Genomic DNA, 20,567 nt, shown 5'->3' with positions numbered 1-20,567 from the left:
TTGATGCAGACAAACATGACAACAAGTCTTGATAGATTATCCTCTGTTTTGCTGTTTATTTGGTTCTGAGAACTGAACGCGTTACAACAATGTGTTTCAATGAACACTTTCAAATCAGTCAAGTAAGTAATAAGGTATGGTTTTGCAAACAGTGGGCCCCTTCAAGTTCTTTAAAGAGCATAGCTGTCATAGGCGGCTGAACAACATTCACTAGAGGTTAAAGCCAAGGGGCAGTAAATAATACAGTAAACAAGCACACAACACTGATGTCTCAACTCACTTGTTCCAAAATGGGAAAGGCTTCAACTATTATGGAGACCTTCAACTTCTATAAAGCTGCATCTGCAATGAGACTCAAGGGTTTTTTGGAATGACTAGCAGGTCTTGGAGAGCCCATAACAACAATACAAGATAAAACCAATTGGTTCCTAGTATTTGCATGCAACTTTGTCTATGTGGTAAAAATAAATAAATTGGTTATCCGCTTCAAGAACAATGTTTACAATGAACAATGCATGTTTCTGTTTTCTCAAAAGCTTTTCTCAAAACAAGTGAAACATATTCAAACCTGTTACTTTTAACAGTAACCTAACATTTCCCAACTATTTAATTTTGCAATTAAATCTGGGCAAGATAACTTCTCTGAACATGCTTAACTATTTTAAGGCCATTGATATAGAACTTAAACAGCAACAATCCCTGCTATTAGTGAAGCACCCAAGAGCAAGATCTAAAACCCATGAGCTGTGTCCGCATTATGGGAATACTTTAGAACAGTTATAAAAGAACACAAAGATAATCATTTGTAATGAAATACTGCAGCTGATTATAATGATACCATACAGAGGGGATGTATTCATTGGGACTACTTCAGTATACAATTTCTGGTGCTATCTAAATTCACTATACCTGTCAATACAAAAATAATATCACAACAATATCTTCCTGACCATTTTCGGGAGGTTGGGGTTAGGTAGAGAGGGGAAAACAGAAAAGGAATATCATGGGAAGACTGTCAGTAAAAGCCAAGAGGGAATCACTGTATCCATGTATTCAGAGGAAGAACAGAATAGGGGAAGAAAGAGAGTTCATTATGTATGGAAAACCTGGGTCATGCTTTTCAATAAATAGCAATAGATGTGAAAGCATAGGATATATCAATTATATATATATTATATATCAGACAAATGATCTATCGTTGTGAAAAGATGAGATTATTGGCAAATAGGAGGGAGGGTTACATGATGACTGGTAAGAGAGGCATGGACAGTGTCGATCAGTGAGCAATGATAAACATGACTACATGGGGAAAGATAGGAGAGAGCCTAGGTCAAACAGTAAGTAGCGCAATGGCAAGATGGACATGGTCAATCAAAGGTTACTAAGTGACTCTGATGTCCACTAAGTGAAGTCCAGATGTTAAACGATATGATGAGAGATGTCAATCAGAGGGTGGGTGGTCAGTCATGGGTGAAAAGCACAGGTGAACTGTCAGGCTGTGGGGTCATAAAGTTCGACACCAGATGAGGGCAGGTGCAAATGTCCACTGGTCACACTGGGGAGCAGAGAGAGGTCTGGTAGATTGCTGAGACGAGTACGCAGCTCCTTCCGTACCTGGGTCACCCGTGCCAGCTTGCGCTTGTACTCCTGAAACAAGAGTAGGTATGAAGAATGATGTGATATGTTTTGTACAACATACTTCGAGTGGGATAAACTGTTCAATTATTAGACATAACTTTTTAGCACAATGGTTAGGGAAAGGGAGGGTTTACAAAGTAATTTGGGCACATCAGAGTAAACTGATGACATTCAATAATTTCGGTTTCATTGTGAAGTCCTATTTACTTTAAGTGGCAAACAGAACATATGAAAGTATAGATAAGTGAGTGAAAACTGTGCTGTGCATTCTTTCTCCATGGTTTTATATTACTATTTTGTGTTAGGAATTGTTTCTTGAACTGAAAACCATCCCCCTACATCAACCTCTCACATCAGGATCACAGCTTTTATGGCAAAGGAAATATTTCTGAAATAACTTTTCTATAGCCATTCTGGCATTAGTTGTGAGCTACGAAATCCTTTCATTAAATTTGAAGTGACAGAAACTAGTGTTTGATCCGGTCATGTATTTACGACAGCGAAAAACCAACGTGTTTCTCCTTACTGCCTATTTTTAAGTCAGTTTAACTCATCTAACTATTCAAATATATGCAAATTGAGCATTAAATCAGTCAAATTAATAGTACAGTGTGGGATAAATTCAACCTTCTAGGAAAGTCAAGGATATGTTAAGGCCTGTAACAAAGGCCCAGTTTGAAAAGAACCCCTTAACAAGTGTATGACTCCCCTACACAACTGGGTAAATACTAGGTCAACCCCTATCCTCCGAGTGGAAGAGTAAAACTACCCACAAACAATGACTGTTTATACAGGCAGCCCAATTCTGATATTTTTCAATTATTGGTCTTCTGACCAATCAGATCAGCTCTGAAAGAGCTGTGATTGGTCAAAAGACCAATTAGAGGAAAATATCAGAATTTGGCTGCCAGTGTAAACAGCCATGGTAAGTCAGAAAATAGCCATAGGTCCTGATACAAAGAGGCATGTGTTTAGAGAAAGGTGGTAGGCAACTCAAGTCCTGGGGAGCTGCAGCATTCAGCTTTTTATTCCAGGCCCGGCTCTAACACTAGATTAAACAAAATTGTCTAGGGGTGACCCAGTATTAGTGATTTGGTGTGTTAGTGCTGGGATGCAACAAAAGCCTGCACCTACTACAGCCCTCTAGGGCAAGTGGCCCATGCCTGGTTTAGGGGCTTGACAATTCAAATTCAGGAAACCAAAGACCAGTATAAATGGTCAATGAACACAATATACATCTGTTGAACATGCCTTCAGACACTTTTACTACCCCAGTATGAGTAAGAGTGTTATAACCTAACCACACCTAAATGCACTTCAAATAAATTAACAAATATCATTTGAGCCCGTCTGTCATTACTTTGTGCATTGAGTAGAACTTTTAAACAGCATTTAATCCCATTTCTCTGGTCTACTTTGTTGAAGCTATGACCTCTATTTCCAATGTAAAGTATTTGGTTTAGATATAGAAAAATGTCATGTGTATGCATTAACATAACAGGTGAAGTTGAGCGTTATGCTTAAGAGTTTAATTTATTATTTAATACCATAACGCAAGAGGTCTATCAAATAGGACTGGAGTCATTCAACCCACCACCACCAATATGCACACAAGTAAAGGCAAATAACAGCACTCAGATTCATTTTTATTCTCTTTTTTTTTTTCTTTATTACAAGAGATTTGTTGAACTGCAGATACATTGACCAGAATACTTGATCTTGCCGACTTCCTGTGGGTAAAGGCTGGACAGTTATGCATTCAGCAATTGCAAAAACACACATTTTACCTCCACTGTGTATAAGAAACCAATGGCAATAGATTGTAGTTCTGCAAGTAATGGGGTGAGAGATGTCATCTTCGCTAAAGCATTGTGGGCCTGTACTAATCATGTGGATGACAGCACTAGAAAGTGGAGAGGCATAATGACTTGAATCGTAACTTGAGGTAAACATCTAACTCAAACTGTTGTGCAAATCTCCCACTGACATCAATTCAGGATTAGCATGACAGTTCCAGTTAAGCATGCATCTCAAGTTTGGACATGGCCAAATAAAAATATTTGTCCCATTAAAGTTTTACTCCGTAAGGGACAGATCATTATACTTCAGAAGTGTTGCTTGTGGCAAAATGTGAGTAGGCCAGTCTATTCAATTGGAGACATTCAAAAGGCTGAGGGGATACAGGACACAAACTGAGGAAAAAGCCTGCTACAAAAACAGAACATGTGAGAGAGACAGAATGAAGCTGGAGAATGACAAGAGTGTAGTGAAAAAATAAAAGGTGATGATTTACGCACTTCTAGTTTCTGCTCGTTCTGGGCCAGGCCATCCCTCTGGCTGTGTAGAAACAGGGTGAGCATGCGTGTGAGCTGCCGCCGGTCATCGACCTCTGCCGCCAAACGTCCGCTGTAGTCTGCCAGCAACATGCAAGCCTCCTCCACCAGCCTGGACAGGCGCTCGCCCTGCTCTTTATCTGAGACAGGGAGGAGAGAATGTTTTCACTTCAACTGAATGGGTTAATTGCGACAAGTGAGTGTCCAATGATGACAAACGATATCAAGCACTGACAGGGTGGTTGTAATGAGCATTTAGGTAAATCGGGTGAGGACTTAAGAGCCTTTTGTTACGTCTCCAACCTAACAGCCCTTTGTGGCAAAGAACTTAACGTTTTTCCTCATTTTGCTACATTACAGCTTTATTCAAAAATGGATTAAATATTTTCTTCCCCTTATCTACACACCTTAATGACTACGTGAAAACAGGTTTAGAAATGTATTACAAATAAAACTTAAATATCTTACTTACATAAGTATTGAGACATTTGCTATGAGACTCAATTTACCTCAGGCGCATCCCTGTTTCCATTGTATCTTTATTTAACTAGGAAAGTCAGTTAAGAACAAATTATTATTTTTAATGACGGCCTAGGAACAGTGTTCAGGGGCAGAAAGACAGATTTGTAACTTGTCAGCCCGGGGATTCGAAATTGCAACCTTTCGGTTCGTAATCCAACGCTCTAACCACTAGGCTACCTGCCGCCCCATTGATCATCCTTGAGATGTTTCTACAGCTTGATTGGAGTTAGGGTTGCACATTTTGGGGAATATCCAGAGGTGGTAACTTTCCATGGTAAAGTATGGGAATTAATATTAATACCATTTAAAAACGTTGATTTTTTTGCATTGGATATATTTACCATATATGGAGACAAACATTTTACCTGAAGTGGACCGTTGCAAATGATTAAATCCTTCCAATAGAAATAAAAAGAAACAGTTGTTACAAATTTAACTTTAATAAAATGAGTAGACTATTCACATGGGATGATTTCCCTGAATAAAAGACCATTTTGAATGATCCATCGCATCTCCCAAAAGTATTTTTAACATCGGTAAAATTATAGTTTAGAAACAAAAGCTTTGGTTGTCTTCCATGTCTTCTCCCTGGACCTCCTCAATGTCCACCTCATGTCCCTTTCCAACCTTGAGGGTGGCTCATTGTCAAGCTCAAAAAGCCTCAAATTTGCCTGGATGGCCACAGATTTTTCAACCCTTGTATTGGTCAGCCTGTTGCGTGCTTTGGTGTGTTCCCAAACAAGGACCAGTTGGCCTCTGAGGTGGCTGATGTTGGTGGGATTCAGAGGATGATAAGAGGCAACAGGGGAAAGAGCCTCAGATCCACAAAGTCCTTTCCACCAGGTGGCTGATGAGATCTGTTTGCACGACTGCCATATTGCATCTCCATCCCAAAGCCCTTGCTTGGAAGTGTACTTCGCCAGACTGCCAAGAACCTTGCCCTCATCCAGGCCAAGGTGGCGAGACATGGTAGTGATGACACCATAGGCATTGTTGATCTCTGCAACAGAAAGGAGGATGCTCATGCCAGCACACTTGGGGTCCAACACGAACGCTGTGCAGTGTATAGGCTTCAGGCAGAAGTCTTCACGCTTTTTCAAATGTATTTCAGAACTGCAGTTTCCTCTGCTTGGACCAACATCGAAGCGGGCAGGGCAGTTCAGATTTCTCTTACATCTGCAAGCAGAGTCTGAACATCAGACAGGATGAGAGAAAAAAAATCTCTTCCAATACACATTGCCTGTGAGCAGAGGTGAGTTGCATACACAGCTTGAGCAAGACATTCATCAGCATTTCTCTGACTATGTACCTCTATTGAGTTAAACAAAAAAAAAACTTTGATTCCAGGAGGACCATAAGCTGTTGCTATTGATAAAGTGTCTGATTCATCATTTTCACCTCAAATAGAAGTAGAGGGACTTTTTCCAGAGGTTGCTTGTTGTGAGCTCCGAGGGAACTTTATGCACTTGGCCAGATAATTCTGCATCTTTGTTGCATTCTTCACAGTATTTGCAAATGTTCATAGCTTTTCCTCCTACATTAGCTGCAGTGAAATGTCTCCACACATCGGATCGTGCCAGTGGCATTTTCCTGTAAAGATAAGGGGGAAAATGAGAAAAGAAAAAAAAATCCATGTACAGATATATAGTTATGCAGTTAGATTAAACAACTCCTTTGTAAGATGAATGTTTCAAATTAAACATGTATGGAAACAGGTGAATTAACACTCAGTTAGCAGGCTCACGCAAGCTAAAACCCACATGGTAGCAAAAACTAACCAGCTGAAAATATTTAATAAACACACTTTGCTATAGGCTACTATTTACAAGTTTAAAAACAAAATATTGTCTTAAAATATATTCACCTCACCCAGTATTGTAATCAAAACTTACCAGAAAGCATGTAGTCCTTGGCACAGAGTGTAGTGTGGGCTCAATAGCGTGCAAGATCTTGAGAATCAGCTATAGATGTGATGGAAGAGTGCACTGTGCATGCAGAGGGTTGCAATTCCATTGGGGATTGTTTAACTAAAATAAGCCACAAGAACTAGAATTGCCTTGTGTATCCCACTTCTGATTAATTAAAACAAAAATCCCTAAACTTCAAGTAAAGCTTCCGGAAATTTAACAGAAAGTTTCCGACCATTTGCAACCCAAATTGGAGTCCACCTGTAGTAAATTCAATTGATTGGACATGATTTGGAAAGGCACACCTGTCTATATAAAAAGGTCCCCCAATTGACAGTTCATGAAAGAGAAAAAAAACCAAGCCATGAGGAGACAGGATTGTGTCAGGGCACAGATCTGGGGAAGGGTACCAAAAACATATCTGCAGCTTTGAAGGTCCAAGAACACAGTGGCCTCCATTCTTAAATGGAAGTTTAGAACCACCAATAATCTTCTTAGAGCTGGCCTCCCAGCCAAAATGAGCAATCGGGGGAGAAGGGCCTTGGTTTGGGAGGTGACCAAGAACCAGACGTTCACTGACAGAGGTCCAGAGTTCCTCTGGTGATGGGAGAAACATCCAGAAAGACAACCATCTCTGCAGCACTCCACCCATCAAGCATCTTTGGTATAGTGGCCAGAGAAGCCACTTCACTAAAAAAAAGGCACATGACAGCCCACTTGGAGTTTGCCAAAAGGTACCTAAAGGACTCAGACCATGAGAAACAAGATTCTCTGGTCTGATGAAACCAAGATTGAACTCTATGGCCTGAATGCCAAGCGTCACATCTGGAAGACCATGCTATGGGGATGTTTTTCAGCGGCAGGGACTGGGAGACTAGTCAGGATCGAGGGAAAGATGAACGGAGCAAAGTACAGAGATCCTTGATGAAAACCTGCTCCAGAGTGCTCAGGACCTCAGACTGGGTCAAAGGTTCACCTTCCAACAGGACAACAACCCTAGCAAAGACAATGCAGCAGTGGCTTCGGGACACGTCTCTGAATGTCCGAGTGGCACAGTCAGAGCCCGGACTTGAACCCGATCGAACATCTCTGGAGAGACCTGAAAAGAGATGTGCAGAAACGCTCCCCATCCAACCTGAGCTTGAGTGTTTCTACAGAGGAGAATGGGAGAAACTCCCAAAATACAGGTGTGACAAGCTTGTAGCATCATACTCAAGACTGTAATCGCTGTCAAAGGTGCGTCAACAAAGTACTGAGTAAAGGGTCTGAATACTAATGGAAATGTGATATTTATAAAACATCCAAAAACCTGTTTTTGCATAGTCGCGATGAGATAGTGTGTAGATTGATGGGGGGGGGGACAATTTAGTCAATTTTAGAATAAGGCTGTAATGTAACAAAATGTGGAAAAAGTCAAGGGGCCTAAATACTTTCCAAATGTACTGTATGTGATTGAGAAACTTGCTAATTGTAGGGCCAACTAATATACAGTTTGTTTAACTGTTGAACTGAGTAAGTATGGTTTATGTGTAGCATGGCGTCTGTCGTAGATTTCAGAAGACACTAACACGTTCCCCGAAACATCAAAAACTAGGGCACTTGCAGGGGTCAGCACAGCAGTAGTGCAACGGCCAAGCCACACTCTGCAGTAGAACCACCCCCCCAGTGGCACTCGGGAGCATTCCGCAGGGCTGACTGTAGCTGGTGCAAGAGTGTGGGATAGAAGTGTATGCCAGGGCCCACCTGTGATCCTGTGCAGTAGTGACGTGTCCAGCACCTCAGCAGGCAGGCAGGAGATCCGCTGACACAGCGCCGAGTCCCCAGTGGCGGAATTCTCCAGTTCCTGCAGGGCCCGGATTAACTCTGCCGTCTGAGTGTGAGGGGTAGAAAAAGAGGGAAGGGGGAGAGTGAGGAAGAATGGGAGAAGAGAAGGAAGAAATGACAGATGGGGACAGACCCCCACATTGCAGTTAGAAAGCAGGCCAAACATCTGAGAAAACAACAAAGAAACTTCTTAAAGCCGATCTGAGAAAGAACCTCAGATCGGTTGAATGAACCTAGCCATTAAACAGCCCCCTCAAACAGTCCACGCCACCCACCTGTGAGGTGTTGGGTTGGCCTGTACCTGTGGGGGATCTGCTGGGGAGCTCCGGGAGGCCATGTCCTTGTCATCCAGTTGAATCTCCTCATACGGCCTCTTCTTGGCCTTCTCTCCCACTGTGGAACATTGATACAGGGTGAGCGCTCATGTGAAGATGACAACATACTGATATGAATACTATGTCACACCCTTTGACACTGGCCATGTCTGAATACATATACTTCTGTCCGAGTAGGCCAATTGAGTACGCAATAAAAAAAAGTTTAACAGAACACGACATTGAAAATCTAGTATAAATTCCATCACTCATTTCAGCTGAACAATAAGATAGAGGGATGCGCTGCCGAAATCAACAACTAACAGGAACTTCTCATTTCCAGTATAAGAAATTATACATACACAATGGGAATTTTCTAAAATCAAGTGTTTTAAAATACCAGGATGTTCTACTTATTTAATCTAGTAGAATTTGACGCACACTTTTCCACAATGCATTGGAAGAGGTGGGCTGCCCTAGTGCTTGACTACTTGAAGAGAACTGGGGCTTAACAAAAACTAGGCTAGAGGCAGACTGAGTAGGCCTATAACTCAATTCCTATTCTATTCAGAGTTTAGTGAAATTAACCAGATTGAATGGAAGTGAGCTATTATCAGGCTGGTTAACGCACGTCTGTCAAAATGGGGCATGCTGCTGCCACCAATACCACACTTTACTGTAGGGATGATGCCAAGTTTCCTCCAGACATGACACTTGGCATTCAGGCCAAAGAGTTCAATCTTGGTTTCATCTGTCCAGAGAATCTTGTTTCTCATGGTCTGAGAGTCCTTTAGGTGCCTTTTGGCTAAATCCAAGCGGGCTGTCATGTGCCTTTTACTGAGGAGATTCTTCCATCTAGCCACTACCATAAGGGTCTGATGGGTGGAGTGCTGCAGAGATGGGAGAAACTTCCACAAGGACAACCATCTCCACAGAGGAACTCTAGAGCTCTGTCAGATTGCCAATCGGGTACTTGGTCACCTCCCTGACCAAGGCCCTTCTCCACTGATTGCTTAGTTTGGCCAGGCAGCGAGCTCTTGAAAGAGTCTTCCATCATTCTTCCATTTAAGAATGATGGAGGCCACTGTTCTTGGGGACCTTCAATGCTGCAGACATTTTTGGTACCCTTCCCCAGATCTGTGACTCGACACAATCCTGTCTTGGAGGTCTACGAACAATTCCGTCGACCTCATGGCTTGGTTTTTGCTCTGACATGCACTGTCAACTGTGGGACGTTATATAGACAAGTGTGTGCCTTTCCAAATAATGTACAATCAATTGAATTTGCCACAGGTGCTCCATTCAGGTTGTAGAAACATCAAGTATCAATGGAAACAAGACGCACCTAAGCGCAATTTCAAGTCTCAGCAAAGGGTCTGAACACCTAAGGTATCTGTTAAATTAAAAAAGTGCAAAAATTGTGTATAGACATGAAAATAATATTTAATCCATTTTAGAATAAGGCTGCAATGTAACAAAATTTTGAGAAAGGGAAGGAGTCTGAATACACTACGTTTTCAGATCAGAGTACATGGAGGCCAGGACAAGGAAGACACTTAAGACTATGAACACACCCAAGGTGTTCGTTGGTTAGGAGGGTACTTACGCAGAACGTGTGAGAGCTGGTCCAGCAGGTTGTTCTCATACACCGCTCTCTCCTGCCAGATGGACAGAACACGGCCCAGCTGTTTCTTACATCCATCCTCTCCATCCCTGCACACACATGTCCAATTACCATCAGAAGGCCCACGCGACAATTTTTTTATTTTACCTTTATTTAACTAGGCAAGTCAGTTAAGAACTAATTTTCAATGACAGCCTAGGAACAGTGGGTTAACTGCCTGTTCAGGGGCAGAAAGACAGATTTGTACCTTGTCAGCTCGGGGATTTGAACTTGCAACCTTCCGGTTACTAGTCCAATGCTCTAACCACTAGGCTACCCTGCCGCCAACCACGACAATAACAGCGGGAGCCAGGTTTGATTCTCACCTGGACACGTGTTTGAAGGCATCAACGATGACAGGAGCAAAGTCCTGTGTGAACTCGGGTCCTTTCTTCTTGCTGTTCTGGATGACATCGTTGGCAAGGTAGAGGAAGGTGAGCTTCCTGGATACCTTGGCTGCAGACAGATCACAGTCAGGTGTGGGAAACAGTCAAAGCAGAGTGATCTTACACAAAGCAACAGAGGCAAGTGTCAAATGCTCCTGCTAGGTTTCAACTCAGGATACATTTATCCCTTATTTTACCAGGCAAGTTGACAGAACATATTGTCATTTAGAGCAAGGACCGGGGGAATAGTTACAGGGGAGAGGACGACTCAGGCAGACTACACAACTAACTTAGTCAGCCTAACTGGGTTCTGTGTTGTGTTAAGACCTAACAGCAGAACAGTATGACGCTGCATATTAAAGCCAAAACACCATTACCCATACATCATAACGCAGTTGACAAACAGGTGTTATGTAGCTCTATTGTAGGAAGTGGATCTGCCTTTAGGGTTTCTCCCCCTGAGCGATCAGCCTAAGTAAACAAAAAGCTGGACATGCCCGTCCCTGGTTTATGACTTCAAGCCTATCAACTACCAAGATGAGGCTGGTGTAACCGAAGTGAAATGGCTGGCTAGTTAGCGCGCGCTAACTAGAGGGACGGAAGCTATACTGTTACACTGGCAATACTAAAGTGCCTATAAAACATCCAATAGTCAAAGGTTAATGAAATACAAATGGTATAGAGGGAAATAGTCCTATAATAAACTACAACCTAAAAATTCTTACCTGGGAATATTGACTCATGTTAAAAGGAACCACCAGCTTTCATATGTTCTCATGTTCTGAGCAAGGAACTTAAACGGTAGCTTTTTTACATGGCACATATTGCACTTTTACTTTATCCAACACTTTGTTTTTGCATTATTTAAACCAAATTGAACATGTTTCATTATTTACTTGAGGCTAAATTGATTTTATTGATGTATTATATGAAGTTAAAATAAGTGTTCATTCAGTATTGTAATTGTCATTACAAATAAAATCGTCCGATTAATCGGTATCAGCTTTTTTTGGTCCTCCAATAAAACCGGTATTGAAAAAAAAAATCATCCGACCTCTAGTACACAGCACAAAAGACTTTGTAGCTATTCATAAAGAGTTGAAGCCAGAGCTAACCCTGTGACATTGTTAGTGAACGCATTCAAAACACCAATGACAAAAGAAAGTTATGACAAAGAAACCTACAAAAATGAGAGCACAACTAACCATGAGTAGACTACAGGCAGGGCAATGCTAAGACATCAGATGCTATTCCCAGTCCACAGAAAAGTGTGAGCAGCTCCCAAAACACCGAGGCCCAAATGGGATATCATTGGGTTCTTTAACCAAAAGAAAAAAACAGACCGCATCAAATACCACAAAAGCTCAGATTTGTATTTAGGCAGTAGGCTTTAAAATGAGAGACAGCCACAACTATCAGTAGGCAATGTCATACACAATAGAGATTGTCCTCTTCCCCAACACATTTTACATAACATCTCATCAATTTCACATGGCAAAAGACCAAAATAATTAGCCACCCTACAGCTGAATGTGGCAGTCATTGAATACCTGTGGGAACCTGTTGTAATCATTGAGACCTTGTGGTAGTATAAGAAATCCTTACAAAAAAAAAAGTTCCATTGGTGTTTCCGTGTAATTTTATTGTGAACATTCCTTGGCAAAGCAGGCTAATTTCAGTCAACTTATTTCAGATATAGCCCATCACTCATGTGCAGTGATGTGATGAGAGATACATTTTTGGAAAACATTTCCTAAGAGGCACTTAGCAATCATTTTGAACAGATGCATGAAGCATATAGGCTATAACCTACCACTTGATGATGCCATTCCATTCCACAAGTTATTGGATGAAGGGGTCTTCTGTACAGGGGAGTTTAGTTAATGTCTTGACATTAAAGTGCAGCGCCTGTGGTACGGTTTTGGAAGCATAACGACCCGATCTTAGCGAGAAATAACAATTTAACTTAAAGTTAGATTGATATACACCTTCACAGGGTTAGTGTTCCCACACAGCCATGTCACAGCGAGTGTTTACGGAAGACCGAGGGATTAAATAGCACGCTGATCACGTGTGAGAAACATGCAGAAACATGCTGCAACTGAAAAATACATTTGGCTGCAACCGCGATAAAGGTGGTTAAAACAATGAGTTTGTACAATTATTTTGATGTGATGAAAGCAAAAAAAGGGACTTGCACTGAATAAACGCAACAATTTCAAATATTTTACTGAGTTCATAGAAGGTAATCAGTCAATTGCAAAACATGAATTAGGCTCTAATCTATGGATTTCACACGACTGAGACTACATATATGCTTCTCTTGGTCACAGATATTTTACAAAAATTATAAAGTAGGGGGCGTGGAACAGAAAACCAGTTAGTATCTGGTGTGACCACCATTTGCCTCATGCAGCGTAACACATCTTTGTATAGAGTTGATCAGGCTGTTGTGGAACGTTGTCCCACTCCTCTTCAATAGCTGTGCGAAGTTGCTGGATATTGGCAGGAACTTGAATGCTGTCGCACGTGGCGATCTAGAGCGTCCCAAACATGCTCAATGGGTGATATGTCTGGTGAGTATGCAGGCCATGGAAGAAATTACATTCAGCTTCCAGGAATTGTGTACAGATCCTTGCGACATTGGGCCGTGCATTACCATGCCGAAACATGAGGGGAGAGGATGATGAATGGCACGACAATGGGCCTCAGGATTTCGTCAAATTGACATCAATAAAATGCGATTGTTGTCTGTAGTTTAAGCCTGCCCATTCCATAACCCCACCACAGGGCAATGTTGACATGAGCAAAGTGCCCACCCACACGACACCATCTGCCATGTACAGTTGAAACGGATTAATCCGAGAAAAGCACACTTCAGCGTGCCGATGGCCATGGTAGGTGAGCATTTGCCCACTGACGGCAATTACGACGCCAAAGTGCAGTCAGGCAAAGACCCTGGTGAGGACGACGAGCACGCAGATTATCTTCCCTGAGATTGTTTCTGACAAGATTTCACATTGAAAAACACCAAAACTACCTGCCAAATTCTACAAAACGACATTGGAGTCAGTTTATGGTGGAAAAATGAACTTTCAGTTCTCTGGCAACATCTCCTGTGGACATTCCTGCAGTCAGCATGCCAATTGCGTGCATTGTATGACAAAACCGCACATTTTAGAGTGGCCTTTTGTCCCAGTACAAAGTGCACCTGTGTAATGATAATATTTAAATCAGCATCTTGATATCCCTGTCGGGTGGATGCATTATCTTGGAAAATGAGAAAGGCTCACTAAGAGGGATGTAAAGAAATTTGTGCAAAGTTGAGAAATAATCTTATGGATAAGAACATTACTGGGATCTTTCATTTCAGCTCATGAAACATGGGACCAACACTTCAAGTTGTGTTTATATTTGTACAGTACGTTTCTAGAACCGTAAAGCAATTGAGAATCGATTCACGTTTAGATGGAGTAATTACAGTGCATTCATAAAGTATTCAGACCCCTTAACTTTCTCCACATTGTTACGTTACAGCCTTATCCTAAAATGAATTAAATTGTTTTCCCCTTAATCCACACATAAAGCAAAAAACAAGTTGACATTTTTGCTAATTTATTACAAATAAACTGAAACATCACATTTACATAAGTATTCAGACCCTTCACTCAGTACCTTGAAGCACCTTGGGCGCGATTAAAGCCTCAAGTCTTTGGTTTCACACAATGCATGTGTGGAGTTTCTCCCATTCTTCTCGACAGATCCTCTCAAGCGCTGTCAGGTTGGATGGGGAGCCTCACTGCACAGGTGAAACGTTGCCCTAGTCAGAGGTCCTGAGCGCTCTAGAGAAGGTTTTCATCAAGGAGCTCTGTACTTCGCTTCGTTCACCTTTGCCTCGATCTTGACTAGTCTCCCAGTCCATGCCACTGAAAAACATCCCCACAGTATGATGCTGCCCCGAACATGCTTCACAGTAGTGATGGTGCAAGGTTTGCTACAGACGTGACACTTGGCATTCAGGCCAAAGAGTTCAATCTTGGTTTCATCAGACCAGAACATCTTGCATCTCATGGTCTGAGAGTCCTTTAGGTGCCTTTCGGCAAACGCCAAGCGGGCTGTCACGCGCGTTTTACTGAGGAGTGGCTTCCCGTCTGGTCACTTCACGATAAAGTCCTGATGGGTGGAGTGCTGCAGAGCCGTTGGTCCTTCTGGAATGTTCTCCCATCTCAACAGAGAACTCGAGAACTCTGTCAGAGTGACGATCGGGTCCTTGGTCTCCTCCCTGATCAAGGCCCTTCTCCACCGATTGCTCAGTTTGGCCAGGCGGCCAGCTCTATGAAGAGTCTTGGTGGTTCCAAACTTCTACCATTTAAGACTGATGGCGGCCCATGTGTTCTTGGATGCAGCAGACATTTTTGGTACCCTTCCCCAGATCTGTGACTCGACACAATCCTGTCTTGGATCTCTACGGACAATTCCTTCAACCTCATGGCTTGGTTTTTGCTCTGACATGCACTGTCAACTGTGGGACGTTATATTGGCAGGTGTGTGCCTTTCCAAATCATGTCCAATCCATTTAAATTTGCCACAGGTGGACCCCAAGTTGTAGAAACATCAAGGATGATCAATGGAAACAGGATGCACCGGAGCTCAAGTTCAAGTCTCAAAGCAAAAAGGCCTGAATACTCACGTAAATAAGGTATCCGTTTTAATTAATACATTTGCTAAAATTTCTAAAAACCTGTTTCAGCTTTGTCATTATGGAGTATTGTGTGTAGATTGAGGGGGGAAAATGTATTTAATACATTTTAGATTAACATGCTGACCAGACCGACCACATGTTGATTTTGTCCACCCAGACGCGATCAGGACACGCAGGTTTTAATATCAAAACGAACTCTCAACCAGCTATATTAATTCCGGGACAGGTCGAAAAGCATTAAACATTTATGGTAATTTAACTAGCTGGCTTGCTTTTGCTAGCTAATTTGCCCTGGGATATAAACATTGTGTTAATTTCTTAAATGCACATGGTCCTCCACTCCGACAATTAATCCACGTATCAAAGGGTAAACATTGGTTTCAAGTAATCTCTCCTCCTTCATGCTTCTTCAGACTCCATGGCGGTTGGCAACCAACTTTAAGGTGCATTACCACTACCGACTGGAGTGTGGACCTCAGTTCAACTTTCAATCCCCCACATCATATGCTCCTAAAAAAACAATGAGATGGGAGAGATGGGACTTGCAGCCCATCAAGCATCACAAATAGAACCAAGTTCTATTTTAGCACCTGGCTACGCAGACACTCGTGAGCAGTGTGGGTGCAATGACTGAATAACGTGTACATTTATTTTGTGACGCGAGTGGTGTGGTCAGCATGTAAGGCTGTAAAGTAGCAAAATGTAGAAAAGGGAAGAGGTCTGAATACTTTCTGAATGCACTAGCTACCAGAGCCAGTCTACCTCTGAAAATAACGAGGTCCTTGGACCTTAAGGAGACTAACATTACTCCTTAAGAACATCTTGGGCTAGCTATAACCCACTTACATGTACATTTTTATGGGCAGCAACACTGACCCTAGTTCACCCTGATGTTAAGTAGAACATACCAGGAAATATGACAGTGAAGTGGAGTGCCAATGTGAGGGGTTCTACCTGTAACAAGACTACCTGGTTTTAGGACTCAAATGAGTAGCGAGCTAATAGTTACTGCATTCTCATTCACTATCAGAGCAATCACTCCAATGACCCAACTTTGAGATATAGGGAATTTATAAAGTATTCATATCCCTCGACGTACAGCCCAAATTCAAAGTGGATTTTTATTCTCACCCATCAACCATACAAAATAACCCATAATGACAGTTTAAACAAGATTCTGTTGTCCGAGACAAATTGCACTCCTTGGTCTGAATGCAAATCCTGAATGCAAATCTGTGTAAAGAAGATTGCCCTTCCCCACCGCTCCCCATCTAAATTCAGAGGTTGAGTAAATATGCAAGGAAGACCGTGAGAAAATCATTGAATCCAATTCTGCAAAGCTGATTCATACCCAAGACGACTCAAAGCTGTAATCACTGCCAAATGTGCTTCTACAAAATACTGACTCAGGGGTGTGAATACTTATGGAAATCAGATATTTCTGAATTTAATGTAATACATTTGCTACAATCTATTTGGGATTCAGGCTGTAACAAGAAGATGTGGAATAATTCAAAGGGAATACTTTCTGAAGGCACTGTATTAACTAGGCAGGTAACTAAATTGCAACTTCATAAAGGACTTGAGGTACCTAGCTAGCCGTTGGCTGGCTTGACTGGGGCCTCGTGCCAGTCTTGTTGTCCATTCCAGCAATACCTTAGCAGGTTGATTGTTAACCGACTCTCCAAGCACCCTTCCGGGGTGCTAGAACTAACGTTAGAACTAACGTTAAACGTTAAGTTTGATAACTAGCTTGTTAGCAAGCCTTTATTTGCACTTAATTAGTTAACTACTGTGAGCTAGCTACACAATTGACAAACAAGTTGCCTGGTAAGTAAAGTATCCAACCGCCAGTAGCTGACAAATTGACGTTATTTAGATTAGATAAATTGATGACACGGTTAGTAGATTGTGATGTAGCCGACGACATTTGGTGTTTGTTTACTTGCAACGGTTAGCCATCTAGCTAACTAAGTTGCTAACATTGCTTGTTCAGCTAACAGTAGCTAGCTAAAAAGCTTGCAAGCTAGCTAACCTTCGCAATTGTTCGTTAGCATGTTAGCTAACTACACTTGATATGCATGACTACACGGTCATATCTAAATAGAAGATACATGTTAATATTGATGATACATACTTCACCTATAACTAACTAACATTACCTTTTTTCAATTCGTTGAACCAAACGTTGACGATGGTCTTCGAGTGTTTTCTATGATGGATAAGCCAAAGTGACAGTGTCTGAACACTTTGTTGGGAGTTGCTAAGCTCCGATAGTTTCTTCTCCAACGCTGCCTCTGAAAAAGCTGACATGTCGACGACTTTTGGGGAAAACAGATATTGGATGCTAGCTAGGGCCTACAGCTAGCTAAATTAGCAATTGGGCTAGCACGCGATATGCTTGTGCAAACGCTGCAGCCCTGCAAGTGTGTACGGACGGAGGCAGGGTCACTTTACCCACTCTATTTACGTGCACGTCTGTTTCTGTATTTAAAAAGATCCAGCCCTGCAAGTGTACGTACAGAGGCAGGGTCACTTTGTCCCCTTTATTTCCGTGCACGTCTGTTTCTGTATTTCCATTGGTTCATTCTAAAATGAAGGCGGGATGTGGCTTGTAAAACATACCACGTTGCATTCTTTTTACATTCTCGTTACAATCTCATGAACTGTGTTAGCAGCCTGAGCTCATGGACTAGACATATCATAGTAAACGTAATTCCGGGATACCAATTAGTCTCAAATGTTATGTTTGGTATGGTTACAAAACACAGAAAATTACTTTTAACCCCTCTGTCTGTAAAGTTCAAGATATGGCTTGGAACTTGGAAATCAATCAATCTACCATCGTTAATACAATGGAAATATCTAATGATTTATTATTTAAGTATTAAAAGTGTGTGGGCTACAGAGAGAAATAAAATGGTGCAGTTTCAGGCCATGTAGCAGAAAGTGATGAGGGCATTGAAGATGGGTGTGTGTGCTAGTGGATCAAGGCAGGTGTGATATAGTTGATGTTTGAATGATTTTGTCATTTGTATGTGTATGTTTTGTATATTTTATAAAACATCAAATAAAAAGTATAACAAGACAAAAGGTTACTTAAAGGTGCAATATGCTCTGTGTAGTTGTTTTTGTCGCACTGCTTTGCTTTATCTTGACCATGTCGCAGTTGTAAATTAGAACCTGTTCTCAACTGGCCTACCTGGTTAAATAAAGGTGAAATAAAAAAATGCAGAAATTGCTCTGTCATTTCCTGGTTGCAAACGTTCATGTGACAAATCAAGCAATGTATAGTGTAGAGAATCAATGTATGATCTACATCTGAAATATATTTTCAATAACCAAAAATGTTTTATTTTCAACTGTTTGAAGCTGGTGAACAAAAAACAAAAGTAAAAGACAAAAACGAAACTTAAGAACGGGAAGCATAGAAATAGGGCACATAGAACATATCTACCTCTTCTTAGACTTACTTTCAATGAGAATGACAGCTCTATAACTCACACTTCTATGTGAATTTGGTCAGGTCACCCAAAAAGTTATATGTTGCAGCTTTAAGTCAAAAACGAAAGTGGGGTGGTTGGTCGGAGTGGTTGGTTGCATATTCGAATCTCATCACGGACAACATTAACATTTGAGCTATTTAGCAACTTTGCAACTACTTACAAATGTTTTTCTATTTTGCAACTACTTAACATGTTAGCTAACCCTTCCCCTTTAACCTAACTCCTAACCCTAACCTTAACCCAGTCCTAACCCTAACTACTAGCATAGCTAACGTTAGCCACCTAGCTAACTTTAGCCACGACAAATTGGAATTCGTAGCATATCATACGTTTCGAAAATTCGTAACATATAGTACAAAATGCAATTTGTAACATTGTATGGATTCAAATTTCGGAACATATATGAATTGTAATTTGTAACACATTGTATAACATGGATTATGGACATCTCGGATTTAAATTTACTGTGTTATGTCTACCACTGAGTCCTGGTTAGTGTTAGATTCCTACTGTACAGTGGCTTGCGAAAGTATTCACCCCCTTGGCATTTTTCCTATTTTGTTGCCTTACAACCTGGTTAAAATAGATTTATTTACACTACATGCCTACCATTTTGAAGATGCAAAATATTTTTTCTTGTGAAACAAACAAGAATTAAGACAAAAAAACAGAACTTGAGCGTGCATAACTATTCACCCCCCCAAAGTCAATACTTTGTAGAGCCACCTTTTGCAGCAGTTACAGCTGCAAGTCTCTTGGGGTATGTCTCTGTAAGCTTGGCACATCTAGCCATTGGGATTTTTGCCCATTCTTCAAGGCAAAACTGCTCCAGCTCCTTCAAATTGGATGGGTTCCGCTGGTGTACAGCAATCTTTAAGTCATACCACAGATTCTCAATTGGATTGAGGTCTGGGCTTTGACTAGGCCATTCATTCCAAGACATTTAAATGTTTCCCCTTACACCACTCGAGTGTTGCTTTGGCAGTATGCTTAGGGTCTTTGTCCTGCTGGAAGGTGAACCTCCGTCCCAGTCTCAAATCTCTGGAAGACTGAAACAGGTTTTCCTCAAGAACTTCCCTGTATTTAGTGCCATCCATCATTCCTTCAATTCTGACCAGTTTTCCAGTCCCTGCCGATGAAAAACATCCCCACAGCATGATGCTAACACCACCATGCTTCACTGTAGGGATGGTGTTCTCGGGGTGATGAGAGGTGTTGGGTTTGCGCCAGACAATGCATTTTCCTTGATGGCCCAAAAGATCAATTGTAATCTCATCTGACCAGAGTACTTTCTTCCATATGTTTGGGGAGTCTACCACACGCCTTTTGTAGAACACCAAACGTGTTTGCTTAATTTTTTCTTTAAGCAATGGCTTTTTTCTGGCCACTCTTCAGGCTTAAAGTGGTCCTATGGACAGATACTCCAATCTCCGCTGTGGAGCTTTGCAGATCCTTCAGGGTTCTCTATAGGTCTCTTTGTTGCCTCTCTGTTTAATGCCCTCCTTGCCTGGTCTGTGAGTTTTGGTGGGCGGCCCTCTTGGCAGGTTTGTTGTGGTGCCATATTCTTTCCTTTTTTTAATAATGGATGTTCAAAGTTGCTGAATTTTTTTTGTAACCCAACCCTGATCTGTACTTCTCCACAACTTTGTCCCTGACCTGTTTGGAGCGCTCCTTGGTCTTTATAGTGCCGCTTGCTTGGTGGTGCCCCTTGCTTAGTAGTGTTACAGATTCTGGAGCCTTTCAGCACAGGTGTATATATATATATATTTACA

The 20,567-nt window shown here is 41.6% G+C and overlaps 1 protein-coding gene across 2 annotated transcripts; it reads right to left on the bottom strand.

Moving 5' to 3' along the window:
* Positions 1-36: 36 nt before the first annotated feature.
* Positions 37-17,827, bottom strand: LOC112264381 (regulation of nuclear pre-mRNA domain-containing protein 1A). Of its 2 annotated transcripts, none has more exons than XM_024440935.2 (7): positions 17,452-17,827; positions 10,528-10,657; positions 10,145-10,251; positions 8,526-8,617; positions 8,144-8,270; positions 3,936-4,111; positions 37-1,647 (listed from the first exon to the last, which is right to left on the bottom strand). In XM_024440935.2, exons 1-7 carry the CDS (start codon positions 17,600-17,602, stop codon positions 1,492-1,494), a joined length of 939 nt encoding a protein of 312 aa, XP_024296703.1. In that variant the 5' UTR covers positions 17,603-17,827; the 3' UTR covers positions 37-1,491. The 2 variants fall into 2 exon arrangements, with proteins under 2 accessions (XP_024296703.1, XP_024296704.1); XM_024440936.2 differs by lacking the exon at positions 37-1,647 and adding an exon at positions 3,264-3,368.
* Between the last annotated feature and the right edge of the window lie 2,740 nt (positions 17,828-20,567).

This window comes from Oncorhynchus tshawytscha, linkage group LG13 (assembly GCF_018296145.1).
Source record: "Oncorhynchus tshawytscha isolate Ot180627B linkage group LG13, Otsh_v2.0, whole genome shotgun sequence".
In the NCBI taxonomy this organism is placed as follows: domain Eukaryota; kingdom Metazoa; phylum Chordata; class Actinopteri; order Salmoniformes; family Salmonidae; genus Oncorhynchus; species Oncorhynchus tshawytscha.
Note: the sequence above shows the minus strand (reverse complement) of the source record. Positions and strands in the feature narration are given on the sequence as shown.

Coding starts and splice junctions, on each gene's coding strand:
- LOC112264381 (XM_024440935.2), bottom strand. CDS start 17,602: ATGTCAGCTTTTTCAGAGGCAGCGTTGGAGAAGAAACTATCGGAGCTT. Junction 10,658..17,451: donor GTTCAACGAATTGAAAAAAG/GTAATGTTAGTT, acceptor ATCTGTCTGCAG/CCAAGGTATCCAGGAAGCTC. Junction 10,252..10,527: donor GCCTTCAAACACGTGTCCAG/GTGAGAATCAAA, acceptor ATGTGTGTGCAG/GGATGGAGAGGATGGATGTA.